At 42.5% G+C, this 13,658-nt stretch overlaps 1 protein-coding gene across 3 annotated transcripts; it reads left to right on the top strand.

The window, feature by feature from the left end:
- The first annotated feature begins 37 nt into the window (after positions 1-37).
- CEP43 (centrosomal protein 43) lies at positions 38-13,633 on the top strand. Of its 3 annotated transcripts, XM_078878221.1 has the most exons (14): positions 38-410; positions 3,299-3,352; positions 3,461-3,515; positions 3,655-3,743; positions 4,209-4,346; positions 4,501-4,584; positions 6,062-6,127; positions 7,436-7,701; positions 8,412-8,465; positions 9,591-9,715; positions 10,139-10,207; positions 10,318-10,351; positions 12,007-12,106; positions 12,783-13,633. In XM_078878221.1, the coding sequence occupies exons 1-14, from the start codon at positions 60-62 to the stop codon at positions 12,879-12,881; spliced, it is 1,584 nt and encodes a 527-aa protein (XP_078734347.1). In that variant the 5' UTR covers positions 38-59; the 3' UTR covers positions 12,882-13,633. The 3 variants fall into 3 exon arrangements, with proteins under 3 accessions (XP_078734347.1, XP_078734349.1, XP_078734348.1); XM_078878223.1 differs by lacking the exon at positions 6,062-6,127; XM_078878222.1 differs by lacking the exon at positions 8,412-8,465.
- Positions 13,634-13,658: the final 25 nt, after the last annotated feature.

Raw genomic sequence — 13,658 nt, 5'->3', positions numbered from 1 at the left:
GTCCAACCATCGCCTCCAAAACCATATTATACATGACGTCATAATCCAGCAGAAAAGCGATGTCATCGCACAGAATTCCTGCAGGCTGCGGGCGTCATCGCGAGGAATACAATGACGTCATCACGAACGGCGGTGACGTCACCGCGCGATTAATCAATCAGCCGTTGGGGCCGAGTGCCGTTCTGTTTGCTTGGTGGCGGTGGGGAGTGAGAAGCCGTAAGTCCGCCGAGGAACAAGAAGAAGGAGGAACGAAGGAAGGAAGGAAGGAGGAGGAAGGATTCAACGTTGTAAAGCTGGCGGCGTCCTTCGAGCGCGCGGGAGGAGCAGACATGTCGGCCGAGGAGGATACAGAGCTTCGAGACCTCCTCGTCCAGACCCTGGAGGGGAACGGGGTCCTCAACAAAATCAAGGTGAGGCCCCGTAAACTTGTCGATTTAAAGCTTTCGTGACGGCAGGGATTCGTCTGCTTGGTTATTTCGGTAAAGTCACGTAGAAGGGAAATAGTAAAATAATAAAAATAACAATAAAATAGAATTATCACGGCTGCTTGTGTTGTGGCCGAGACGTCGTGAGAATTTAATTTTATTATTTTATTTTTGTTATTTTACTATTTCCCTTCTACGTGTTATTATTACTTAACTTTTATTATTTTACTATTTTCCTTTTACGTTACTTTACCGAAAGAACCATGAAGATTCGTCTTGTGCCCGTTGAGCAGTGGCCAATCCACTGCTGGATGAGGCCCTCACGCCGTTGTGTTTGACCATACTTCACCGCGCCGGTATAGGAGTACAGTACCGTACTGTACACATTGCCAACAACGCAGCAACGTAGCTGACTTAGGGTAACAAAGTTATTAAAATACTTCATTTCAACAGTTAACGTAAGTACAAATAAAATGTAGTGATAGGTTTTTACCCTTCAACTGGTACAAAAACTGACACCTTTATATTTTGCCACTGGTGAAGGAGGACTCATAGTGTAAAATAAAATGTATTTTAATGTTGGCCTACTGAACTAATGTTATCTGGTCAGGGCCTGTTCATTATTGTACAATAATAATTATGAAGGTGGTTAATTTTTAACGTTAATTGTTTGATGTATTGTTATTTATCACTTAATGCGATTGTTTATATCGGTGTTGAATGTGAAGGGGGGGGGTCTGTTGTGGTCAACAAAGTACACGTATCGTACAGTATGTCCATACTCTGCCAACCCACACAGACCAGCGTGGTGAAGTATGGTCAAACGTAACGGCGTGAGGGGCCTCATCCAGCAGTGGATTGACGACTGCACCACATTGCACACTTGTACAAATGTCTGCAAGTCAAGTGCAGTGGTAGTTATGGCATTGTTGTATTGTTACTGCATTACAAATAGGATCCAGAAATCGAATTTACTTTTTTTTACTTGAAATTTACTAATGTTCATGTTTTTCGATTTAAAGCTTTCGTGACTGCAGGGATTCATCTTATTGGTTCTTTCGGTAAAGTCACGTAGAAGGGAAATAATAAAATAATACAAATAAAACATAATAAAATTCTCACGACGTTTCGGCCACAACGCAAGCAGCCGTCCTCAGGTGAAGAACAGGGCTGTCGGAAAGACAGTGTTCTGTTCTTCACCTGAGGGCGGCTGCTTTATTATGTTCTATTTTTATTATTATATTATTTCCCTTCTACGTGACTTTACCGAAAGAACCAAGAAAATGTCCATATTTTTTTACATCACATTTGCTGGCTTACAGGCCAGAAAGCTCAAAACGCCTTGCGGCCAGCTAAACCAGCACTGTTGAAGTTGGAATGGATGGAGGCGTTCTAATTCGTTTGTATGAATTTTAATTGAGCAGAGAGATAAAAAAATAGACTCTTTAATGGTGTGGTTTATTTTTCGATTTAAAGCTTTCGTGACTGCAGGGATTCATATTCTTGGTTCTTTCGGTAAAGTCACGTAGAAGGGAAATAATAAAATAATAAAAATTAAACAATCTAAATTCTCACGACGTTTCGATTGCAACACAAGCAATCATAATCAGGTGTGAAAACTACAGCAAGAACATTTTAGCTGTCATGCTGTAGTTTTCACACCTGATGATAATTGCTTGTGCTGCAATCGAAACGTCGTGAGAATTTTTATTATGTTTTATTTTGTATTATTTCCCTTTGGTGTGGTTTATTTTAGCACGGGGTAAAAAAATCTGCTGTGCGATGACTGCTCCTATTTTGCGATGGGGACAATGCTTACATGAATATGGTCATAGCTACTACACACCGAGTTTGAATGAACGAGCGTGGTAAACTGTACATTGCAGTACTTTAAACACTCAGATAGGCGCTCTTTAATAGCGCGATTGGACACTCCGTGTGTGAGGGATGGCGTAGAAGATGTTTGTTTTCGTGTTGCACCTCTTGTTAAAAACACACTGAGATTTATTACAGCTTGACAGCCATTACAGTCGTGATGCGACTATACTCTGCTACATAGAGTAACACGTGCAGCCTCTTAGTTAATCCAGCCCTGGATGAAGACTTCAACCCACGCAGTGGCCGGCCACGGGGATTATTTAACCACACTTCAAACCACGGCCGGTCAGTGCGGGTTGATGACAGTGCATGTTGGTGCATAAAAGTGCAGTCGGCATGTGGCAGTAGATGTTGCTGCACCGTCCACTGCCTACAAATCAAATCAAATTTTACTTGTATAGCACAATCGTGCGTAAAATGCAATACAAAGTGCTTTACAAGACAAATGTAAAAGCGGCTGACACTATTTAAACAAGAAAAATATAAATACGTTAAAAAAGACGTAACATGATAATGAACTTAAAGTATAATAAAAGCCGGCAGTGGCCTTGAAGAATCAGTCATGCATGATGGTCGCTCGGCATCCAAGCACTTTCCAGGCACAGTGCTGCCTAGCTCGCCCATGTCTGCTACGAGATGGGGTGTGTTCACAGGACACGAAGCCAAAAAGTCTTGATGACTAACGGATGAGACTCATGATGGAATGGCAGCCAAAAGAGAGAACGATCCTGAGAGCACATCCACTTTGGAAATTGAACCATGAGACCAGTTTATGTGCAGGGTGTAGATTTTGCCATAGTAGGCCCATAAAGCATGATGATAATATTGGGAGGCCTTGACGCTCCAGTGGCTAGTCCATGGCTGATGATACTAATTTTAACAAAGCATTGCTTTTTGGATAACGAAAAAAAGAAGTGTCTAGCACTCGTGTCCCCGAAGTGAAATATCGGCGGTGATGATGGTGATGTTAATTCGTTGTGATGTTTTTTTTTTAGGCAGAACTCCGTGCCGCAGTATTTCTTGCATTGGAAGAGCAGGAGGCTGTGCAGGTATCTATTGCATTCATTATTTATGGCTGTTAAATCTTTCAAAGCCGTCTACGAATTACCGCTTGGAATTTTGTAATCGATCGGATTTTACTCCACTTTCTGCTTCAGAATAAAACACCCTTGGTGAATGAGCAACTCAAGAATTTCTTAAACTCAAAAGATGGTAAGTTGCTTCATCACGTCAACGTGGCATGCACTGTTGTGAAGTAAAATGCTTTGTTTTTCATGACCACATTTCCAAATTTGTGAGTGTTTATTGAATGCTAAAAGTTTATTATGCGTCCTTTGACTGGTATGTGCAGGTCTTCTAATAGCCAGTCTCGTCACGGAGTTTTTACAATTTTTTAACCTGGACTTCACTTTGGCCGTATTCACACCGGAGACAAACACGGTGAGAAAATGTTTCGCTATGATCCAAGAAGATGTATCCAGTCTCAGTGTGAGGTTATTAGTGTTTGGGTGAGTTTACATTGCCCAGCAGTAGTGCGATTGCCACTTGTTGAGCCCAGCGACCGTCTTAATTAATACTGCAGGTATATTAACCAAGTATATGCGACATCTACTTCACATTGGAAGTAAAACATTTCATGACGTTATACGAAAAAAATAGGCCATGTGTGTGTGTTGGTGGTGGTGGTACGAATTTGATAAATTTTTCACAAATTACTTACCGCGGGAAACGACCATGGAGGAACATTTCTCCATACTGGCAGACGAATGCCCACTTGTAGGCGATTACTGCATTCACATTAGACCACACAGAGACACGAGCCACCGCAGTGTGCCTCGAGGTGTTCTGCACGGGAGGCGTGGTATAAGTAATACGTGATTGATGATGATGATTTCTATGCTGCAGGTGATCGGTCTGGACGATAGAGGGGGTCTGACTCAGAAGCTGGGCATCGTGGAAACAGACTCCACAAAGTCAGCACCGCTCTTGCTGGAGATTTTAAAGCGCTCAAGGGCCAGAGGCATCAGAAAAGGCTCCTTTGAGGTATGGATGTCCAGAGTAGACTTACCTGTTCAGGTTAAGACTGCCGGTTGAGGAGGTAATCCTTTTGAATGGAGAACCCATTCACCACATTATTGGCTTTTGTTGAAAAATTTAGATCTCTCCTGAAATGCTGTGTGTTGGATGTTGCTCACAGGGCGAAAGTGATAATGCGGACAGTGTCCACTCCATGAGGAAACTGTCGGAGTCTCGGTCCATCAGTCCCCCTACCCTCAGCAAGGTGAGGCATTGATGGCTAAAGCATCCTGTGCACAAATTACCCTTTGCCATTTGGGTAATTTGATGATGGGTTTGTATTTCATTACTTAAGATGTTCACTATAGAGGCAGCATTTTTAGATCTTTACCATACGTTGGAGTGGTACAGAAAGTAGTTACCTATTTATGGTTAAGATTTGTCCCTGCACAACTGTGGTATGGTAAAGTCTAATTGAATTTAGCCACACTTTTAACGCAAACCCAGAAGATACTGGCAAAAAGGTCCCAAAGATATAACTGCTCTAGTTGAGCTATAAGATACTTGAATTGTCTTTGCATTTTTCACCTTTTTGCATTCTCTGGTGTAACACTGGTGAGTTAAGGCCATAAAGATGGCTGTCTCTGGTGTAGGCTAATCCATTTTAAGAAGAATGCATATATTGTTTGCATGTTTTTCCGCAAGTACATGTGGTTAATGCAGACTTGATGCATTGCAAAAAGTATCTATTTGGTGTTTGAACATCTAAACACCAGTTTTTTTTACCAGAAAGAGTAAAACTTATTCTTATTTTTCATCAGGACAGATTCAAACCTAATGTGCCGCAAGTTTGGCTTTATCAAGTCGCCGACTAAATAGAAGAGGCAGTGAGTGAGCAGTGATTACCCACTGACTGTGCTACCAGGATATCCAGTGGTCAGGCAGGCAAGGGAGAGCTGTCATCCCTGCAAGATTTTTCTCCAGCATGCCTTCTTTGAACCATTAGAGACCACAGGGGCAATATTGTATTACTGTAAAACTGACTAAATGTGTATTTTAAATGTTTTGGTGTTTAAAACGTTTGTACGTTTTATTCCCCCAATGTTATTCCGATCGTGCTATCGGCATCACGTCACGGAGCAGTACAACCCTTCATGTAAGAGAATGGCCCACGGAAGTGGATATCACAGAGCCACCGCTGACTTCCCTTCAAGTTACCTCTGGTTCATACAATAGAGGGCAGCACTTTCCCATCTGCTCTGCATATGAGAGTAATGTTCGTTGCATGGCAGTCGAACCGACATATTCATTCTTAGAGCTGGAATTAAGCCACATTAAGTGCAGAACCAAATATTAATGTGATTGTTTTTCGTACAGTATTTGATGACTAGGCTGAAACCATCAACTCACTGCACTTGAAGAACCATTGATCTCTACTGTGCCAGCTGACCTCCGAGTCATCCAACCACCTCTCAAATTTACACAAACTGACTTTACTTCGACCTGCCTTCATAAGACAACTGCTGCTCCAAAATGGGAATTCTCTGGACATGGCATTGCACAGTTGGATTGTAGCAAGTATACATTTGAAGTGAGCTAGCGCTCGCACGTACAGAGATATCGTGGTAGCCATCTCGACACGCTTTCTTTCTGCCTGTGTTTCCGAGCCTCTTGCGCCATACGCGCCCCCCCCCCCCTACCGGAGTCACCGCCTGTTACGTGTGTGTCTCGTTTGCACTCAGATCCCTATTTACAAAGGCAGCTCTAAAGCTCCCAGAGTCAAAGAAGAGAGAGCAGGGCAGCGGAAGGTAAAACAAGGCCGCAGGCTGCCGGAGGGAACCAGGTTCAGTGGGTTCATGTTTTGTCCAGGACCGTATCCAGCAGATGGGCCCCCCATCCTTTCAGCATGTACTGTCATCATACCGGCCACGCTTGCGATTACACAATGTATTGAAGTACATGTGTAATGCAATAACTCATGGCAATGCCGTCAACAGGGTTTATTTTGAGTTTTCATTTACTAATTGAGTCACCTGGATAATATTAATGACGTGTTTGCGTACGGCATAGCTGCTCTGTTATGCAATGCGATCAGTCCTGGATGCAAACATTCCAATGAATGCTTATTTGTATAGCGTGAGTCCTCGAATGCGTTCAGTCTTTAGAGGAGAGTTCAACGTTAACTGTCACGTCCGTCCCCGTTTTCCCAATCTCACCTCCGTTCTGATGATGTTGGATTCCCCGATACTCTGGACTAACTCACTAGCACACGGTCTCGCAGTCCATACTGCAGTTGCCTCCCTTCCAGCGTCTGCCATGAGTTTGTCTCGCGAAGTTGTGGTGTACGCTGGTACCTTCCGCTGCTGCATGCCATTGCCTACGTTCCATTAACATGCACTAACAAGCCTTTTTCTTCATTACACGGTGTTCCTAGTGCACGTCTGTCATGTTTGGAGGGTAATGTACGTTAAAAACCTACTTTGAACTTAACGGTTTTACTGGACTTTTTGTGTTTTAGTTGGTGTAAGAAAATCTAGGTGGTTATGTCGATTTACCAGGAGCAGAGGGTGCATTTTCATGAATTCATTTGCAAATTTGTGATAATGTTTTGTGTTTTTTTTAATTCCCCGATTTTATTTGAGCATTGACAAATTGGGGTTTCATGCTTGGATTGCAAGTTGAATACACCACTCGGAGATTAATTGAGAATAGTGGATATAGTGTCAATGGGTGAACAGAAAATTTGTGGAAATATCTCTTTACATCAATGAATTTTTTTTCATATATGGACAAGAAAGTAAAACAATCATTACACAGATGTAATACCTTACAAGTGACTGTAAAACGACAGTATTCCCAGAGCAAAAACCAAAAGTAAAATTGTATCCACTGGAAAATGTCTAATCGACTGCAGTGACAGTCGCATTACCCCAAGCCTGAAAGCAGAGCAGGACAAAGAGGGCAGTACTCGTATGTATGTTGAATTTCTTTCGCACCCTACATTGCCAACCGTGCTAATCGGAGGTGCGGGGGAAGGACAGCAAACTAAACACAACAAGCAGAGTGACAAGCAGAGTGCGTTGTACTTTTATCCGTCTGCTACGGCTCATCACAAGACCCCAGACGCGAGCCTGAGTGACGACTCCAGCTCTGACGGACTCCGGAGCAAGGGCCCCGCCGTGCAGTCCGTCCCGGAGGTCAAAGCGACCTCGGCTGCTGGCAACGGCCTCCACGGAGGGTCCTCCGAGCAGCAGACCGAGCCTGTGGCGGCGAGGGCAGCGGGTGGGGCGGACAAGCTGGGAGAGGAGGACGAGGATGGGGAGGAATACGGAGACTCTTTCTTTGACGACCTGTCTCCCAAGCCCGACAAAGTCTACGGAAGGTCAGGAGCCCTCGGATTTATATTTTAGCGCAGGTTTGGAATGACGCGTCAATTTTCTTGTCAACTGTCAAGCTCGAGGTACATGCACACGTTCATCTGCACGAGAATCAATTGTCTGGGATGCGCGCGCATGTGTGTGTACGCCATGGGTTTACATCACCGGTGCAGCCACTAGACGTGTTGGTGTTCACCACAATGTAAAAAAAATACATTCTTGACTTGAATCGCATCAGTTAATTAAACTGCAGGTGCGGAGATTCAATCAACACCCATAGCTGGCAGCACTTGATATATATTTATTTTCACCTTCAAGCATGATCACATTCTGTTGAATTAGATAATTCACACCATCCCAACTCGTTATCGTGATTGGTGATATGTTCGTAGGTTATATTTAATTGTATCCACGAATGCGACTTGGTAGCTTAGGCTTGTTAAAAAGTGTTACCACTCAGCATTCACAAGACTCTTGTTTCTATTGTGAACAATATCGGCTTTGCAATACTTGGTATAAGTTGGTGATTTGTCACGGGGTCTCTCTTAACATGTTGAGAAAAATATCGCTTCGCGTTCCTTGCATGGCTTGCCTCTCCTGTCACGCACGCTGCACGATGTTTTATTGGAATTTCTCTTCCACATCCACCACTCACCCGCCCATTCCATGTGCTCCTCTCACTTTCCTCGCACCCTCTGAAATCGGCACTCAACAGCGACACTGATGATGATGATGCACGCGATGATCATTTTGGCGAAGAAGCAAAGTGGTAAGAATCTGCCAGATATGTAATCATCTAGCTAACTTTCCCTATTAGACGCTGTAATCACTGTACATTAATGTTGTCTAGTTGCCGTTTTTGTCTCATTTCATGCATTGTATTGTTTACTTTATTCAGGCTATTTGGTGGGGCTACCAGTGCATTTGGATGTTTTTCTCTTGTTTGAGTGTATTCATTTTAAACAATGTAATGGAATGGCGTTTACATTGCAGGGGTGAACAGGAGGCATGTTATGCGCCTTATCTTTTTTTACTGAAGATAAAAAGACGAGTGAAGTAGTGTAAACAATGCGCAAATAGGATTAAGTATGTCCACTGGGTGTTTAATCTTACTGTTATACCCGAGATGTTCCATTTTTGCCGGTGTTTATTTTGGTGCATAATAAAGTGAAGAGCTTTCTGATCAGCATCAAAATATTTTACAGCCGTTTCTCACTCCATTGCTAGATGATGGCTTCCTCAAACCATATTGGTCATGGCGGTTGTTTGATACATTTCACCACACTGGTCCGTGCCGATTGGTGAAGAGGGGGTAGGTATTCATCTTCTTGGTTCTTTCGGTAAAGTCACGTAGAAGGGAATAAAATAATAAAAATAAAACATAATAAAATAATTATCACGAATTATTTATATAAAATAATTCTCACGAATTCTCACGAATTATTTTGTGTTTTATTTTTATTATTTTATTACTTCCCTTCTACGTGACTTTACCGAAAGAACCAAGAAGATGAATCCCTGCAGTCACGAAAGCTTTAAATCGAAAATTAAAGGGGGTAGGTAGTTCAGCACCAGTTCCGAAATCACTCGTCACTGATGTTAGCCTTAGCCGGGACTCCAACTCGGATAGATGAGCACTTAGCACGGAACCATAGCTCCATCTCCATATAGCCGGTTTATAATAATGCAAATAAGCAGATGTAATAGACATTCGAAAATTAATGGAGTCGGTAAATATATCCGATGAGTTTTTCATCGGAGTGGATTTCTGCTGTGTATGTTGTCGAACTTCTTTCGCGCCGCACGTAGCCGACCGTGCAAATTGGAGGCGCAAAAATATCGTGGGGTGAGTGAAAACAAATCGGTTGATGAGACATTTGTTTTGCTTCTGCAGGCTGCCTGGCCTTGGTAGGTCTTCCGACTCACCTTTACTGGAAGAAGACAAGGACAAGCAGGACTCTGCAGCTGATATCACGGCTACATCCCATGCTGCAGACTCCCCAGCTGATGACAAGAAAGGTGAAAGCCACCACCCCTCCTGTGGGTTGTCGGCAAATTGCTGAGTGGTACTGAGTGGAGGTTTTCAGTGTTAATATTTCATGTGACCTCAGCCATCTTTTAGTGGTTTGTCCTATTTGTGAGTAAAATGTTTTCACTGTGGGAGCCAGACATGATGATGCTCACATGTAATATAGATGCGGTGTTTGGTGGATAATAGATTTCAGACTCAAATCCACTGGGCTGCGAGATGGCCATGAGATGGCAGTACAGCAAGTGGGTGGTGGTAAGCCTATCTGTGATGACTTTTGAAGTTGTCCCCTGGTGAGTGTGTGTGTGTGTCTATTCTTCAAATGTTCCAATTTCCTCCCATATGGGGAAATACTTCCTGAGTTAATGGCATTGCTAGAGCTGAACTTTGCTGTTCTGCTTTCTGTTTTCCAGACGAAAGCAAGAGTACCACCAAGGTGGAGACAAAAAACGGGAATTCCATAGTTGGAAAGCTCGATCTGGGTATGTGTCCATTAAACATTCTTCTGAATTTTTTTTTTCGTATGTAACTTTGCTGTTAAATTACTCTGAGTATTTGAGTTGATGCTTTAATGGTATTTTTTCTGATGTAGGGAAAGGCGAAGATTACGAGGATGACTTTCAGAGGTCAGTGGACATTTCTGTCGTGTAATTTTAATAAGGCATGCTTAGAAATGTAATTACGCTTTGAATAAGTTGTTAAATCTGCAAGGTTTCTTGACCGCATTGACCCTTAGTAACCACAACATTATCTGGGTGGTTATTACTCGGTCGCTTTATGTATTTAACTGCTGTGCTTTCTATTCTCGGCGTAGCTGTCTCAACCTTGACCGATAAACACGTGCTGGGCGTGTTTAATATTTTCATAAAATGGTGATAAATCTTGACTTGAAGCTTTCGTGACTGCAGGAATTCATATTCTTTAGGTCTTTCGGTAACCCACGTACAGTTGAACCTCTGGTCACGACCATAATTCGTTCCATAACTTCGGTCGCAACCCGATTTGGTCGTGACTCGAACCTAATTTCCCCATTGGATTGTATGTAAATACGATTAATCCGTTCCAGACTCCTACGAACTGTATATAAATATAGTTTTTTTATTTTTAAGCACAAAAATTGTTAATTATGCCATAGAATTCACAGTGTAATAGTCAACTAAATGTAAAAACATGGAATAACACTGAGAAAACCTTGAACAACAGTTTTTCCACCTCTTCCAGCACTTGAGGCCTCTGCTTGGTTAACATTGTAACTCCCCTTGCAACATGAGCTGCTTTAATAGCCTCTTTCTGCTTCAAAATAGTCGAGATCGTAGACTTTGATTTCTTGTACTCTGCAGCAAGATCGGTAACACGCACAACCACGCTCATACTTTGCAATAATTTCCTTCTTCACTTCGATTTAAATTTTCTTTAAAACCTTCTTCTCACCAACATTACCACTCTTCACTTGATTAGAGGCCATGGCTAATTGCAAAATTAATGCAAAAATACGCAAAATACTGCACAGAGTTCACAGCGAATGAGCGCACGTCTGACCGAGACTGATTACTAAGCTAGACTGACTGAGCAAGCGGCCACACGTGGGTTGCTGTTGTAAACAAACAACAGGAAATTTGGCGCTTACAAAAAAAAATGCCGCGGAAGGGGAAATCGGCCGCGTTTGATCGCCACCCGAGTATGTGTTCGTGACCAGATTAAAAAAATGTTGTGAAATTTTGTTCGGAACCCGATTTGGTCGTGGTCGGAAGCGTTCGTGACCAGAGGTTCTACTGTAGATAGAAAAAATAATAAAAATATCACGTTTCGATCGCAACACAAGCAATCAACGATTTTCTTGTGTTGAGATCGAAACGTCGTGATATTTTTATAAAAATTTGTATCTACGTGGTTTTACCGAAAGACCCAAAGAATAAAAATGGTGATAGTCATCAAGTAAATGGGTATGTTTAGTCAAGAAGAAAACAAGTTAAATGATTACGGTTTTATCCATTTGCTGCTGGTGGAAGGAGGCATCTCCACTTGGGGTAGTTTTAACATGTCATCACGCTGGTCAGATATCACTTGTCACTGATGTTAGCCACGGGTGGGTGTCCAATTCGGGTGGCCAGGTTCATTGTGTGGTGTGTGATAACCACTGAGCCTCCACTCCACCCCAAACAACTGTCTAGACGAATAAAATCGTAAACCACTTGTGTGTGGTGTGCTTACAAATTGTCTCTGATGTATAATGATAAGTTTGGGCTGAAAAACTCTCATTGACAATCCTCGTTGTGTGCAGTGTGAGCCACAGGTCGGACCACACGAAGACGGAGGAGAGCATTGCCGAGGAGATAGACGACCTGTCAATCGAAGCAGAACCTTCCGACGCAAGTGCCAAGGTCAGCCTCTTGGCCAGAAAATTACCTGCCCATTAGTCACAAGCTGTGTCGGTGCCATCCGTTAAGCAGTTATATGAAGACGCATCCAAAAAAAATGCATAAACGTTCCTGGGGTGTCCATTTTGAGTTTGAAACTTTATTAACGCTTTTAAAAAGTCTAAAAGTTACCAACCTCAACTGAACGTCCCTAAAGCTGCTAACTCGCGTATTATAGCCCGGAATAGACGGCCGAGGTACGGGGCAGTGGTATGGCCCAGCACGTTTGCTGCTTGTTGCAGAGGGTCACGGTTCGAATCTAGTGGCCACCTTGATTAATACTGCAGGTGTAGCTTTAAAATAAGTCTGCTTCAAGCCGGCGGTTAAAGTTCCCGTGACATCATGGTCCAAATTTAATTACCTGCAAATGAGTGAATTTGCATTATACACAACAAGCTTTTGTTCCCTGACTGAAGAAAATATTGCAGGCTCCTGAAAAAAGTGAGGGATAGGGCTTTTGTGGGTCATGAAGCGTAACAACAGTATCTACAATAGCTGTTGAAATATTATTTTTAGAAAACCTACTCTGGCTATTCGCTATCAATGTACATTGAGGTTGAACTGTTGATGCAAGTGATCCAACAGAATTAAGGGTCAATCCGTTGATGTGGTTTGTTGTGCTGCCATGCATGTTCTCTAGGTGGAGGATGTGACCTTGGACAACACATTCTGCTCACAAAACAGTGACAAGGCCGATTATATGGAGGAAGCAGAGCTGAGCTCCACAAGGGAAGGCTGATTATTGCTCTGGGGTGGGTGGTTTTTATAAGCACTACACATATATTTTTAAATCAATTACATGGAAGTCAGCTTTTGCCTTGAGTTAAAAAAGTACCAATCCAGCCAGACTTTGAAATAGCACCATGTTAAGTGTCACCCATAAAGCTCGTGCTTAGATGGATTCCCTTGGTGTGGTGCGAGCTTGGATTGGCTTGGTTTTTTACATCATCAATGCGAGCGATCTCTCTTGTGATGTTTTATTAGCTATTTCTGTGGTCCTAAAATTCCTACCCTTGCAGTCATCACCAAAGACATGTGACAACCACTGCATTAAAAAGTAACCCTTTAAAAGTAGGAGATATTTTTTCTAATTTTTACCAAATCCCATGACTCGTGCACACAAGCCTGCTCTTGAAAGTCATTAATACAGGGGCAGGACCATGCAACATTTCAATTAGAAAGCTATAGGTATGTAGATACTGGAATGTTGTTTATGTAAATCCTCGTCCTTTTCTGGTTCACCCTGGCGGTCATTGTTGTACACGTTCTGGTTGGTCTAGCGTTGCACAGTCTTGTATGATGTTGGTGGTATCTGGCTTTGTTTGAAAAATCACTAATGTACACACTAACCCAGTCCTGAACAAGTGTGGTCAGCAACTACTTTGTTGGCAAAAGGTGTCAGTTTTATTTTTGTAAATCGTAATCTTGTGTTTGGATATTGTATGTGACTGAATGTAGTGGTGTTATAAAAAAACTTTTCTGAACAGTGAATCTTTTTTCTTGTGTCTGTTGTGAA

Source organism: Lampetra fluviatilis, chromosome 50 (genome assembly GCF_964198595.1).
Source record: "Lampetra fluviatilis chromosome 50, kcLamFluv1.1, whole genome shotgun sequence".
NCBI classification, from domain to species: domain Eukaryota; kingdom Metazoa; phylum Chordata; class Hyperoartia; order Petromyzontiformes; family Petromyzontidae; genus Lampetra; species Lampetra fluviatilis.
The sequence above is the reverse complement of the archived record's forward strand: the minus strand, read 5'-3'. Positions and strand labels throughout refer to the sequence as shown.

What these genes read in the sequence shown, in the direction of transcription:
- CEP43 (XM_078878221.1), top strand. Translation starts at nt 60, where the DNA reads ATGTCATCGCACAGAATTCCTGCAGGCTGCGGGCGTCATCGCGAGGAA. An exon ending in GGGTCCTCAACAAAATCAAG is followed by an intron (nt 411 to 3,298) that starts GTGAGGCCCCGT and finishes TTTTTTTTTTAG; the next exon opens with GCAGAACTCCGTGCCGCAGT. An exon ending in CTTCCGACGCAAGTGCCAAG is followed by an intron (nt 12,107 to 12,782) that starts GTCAGCCTCTTG and finishes CATGTTCTCTAG; the next exon opens with GTGGAGGATGTGACCTTGGA.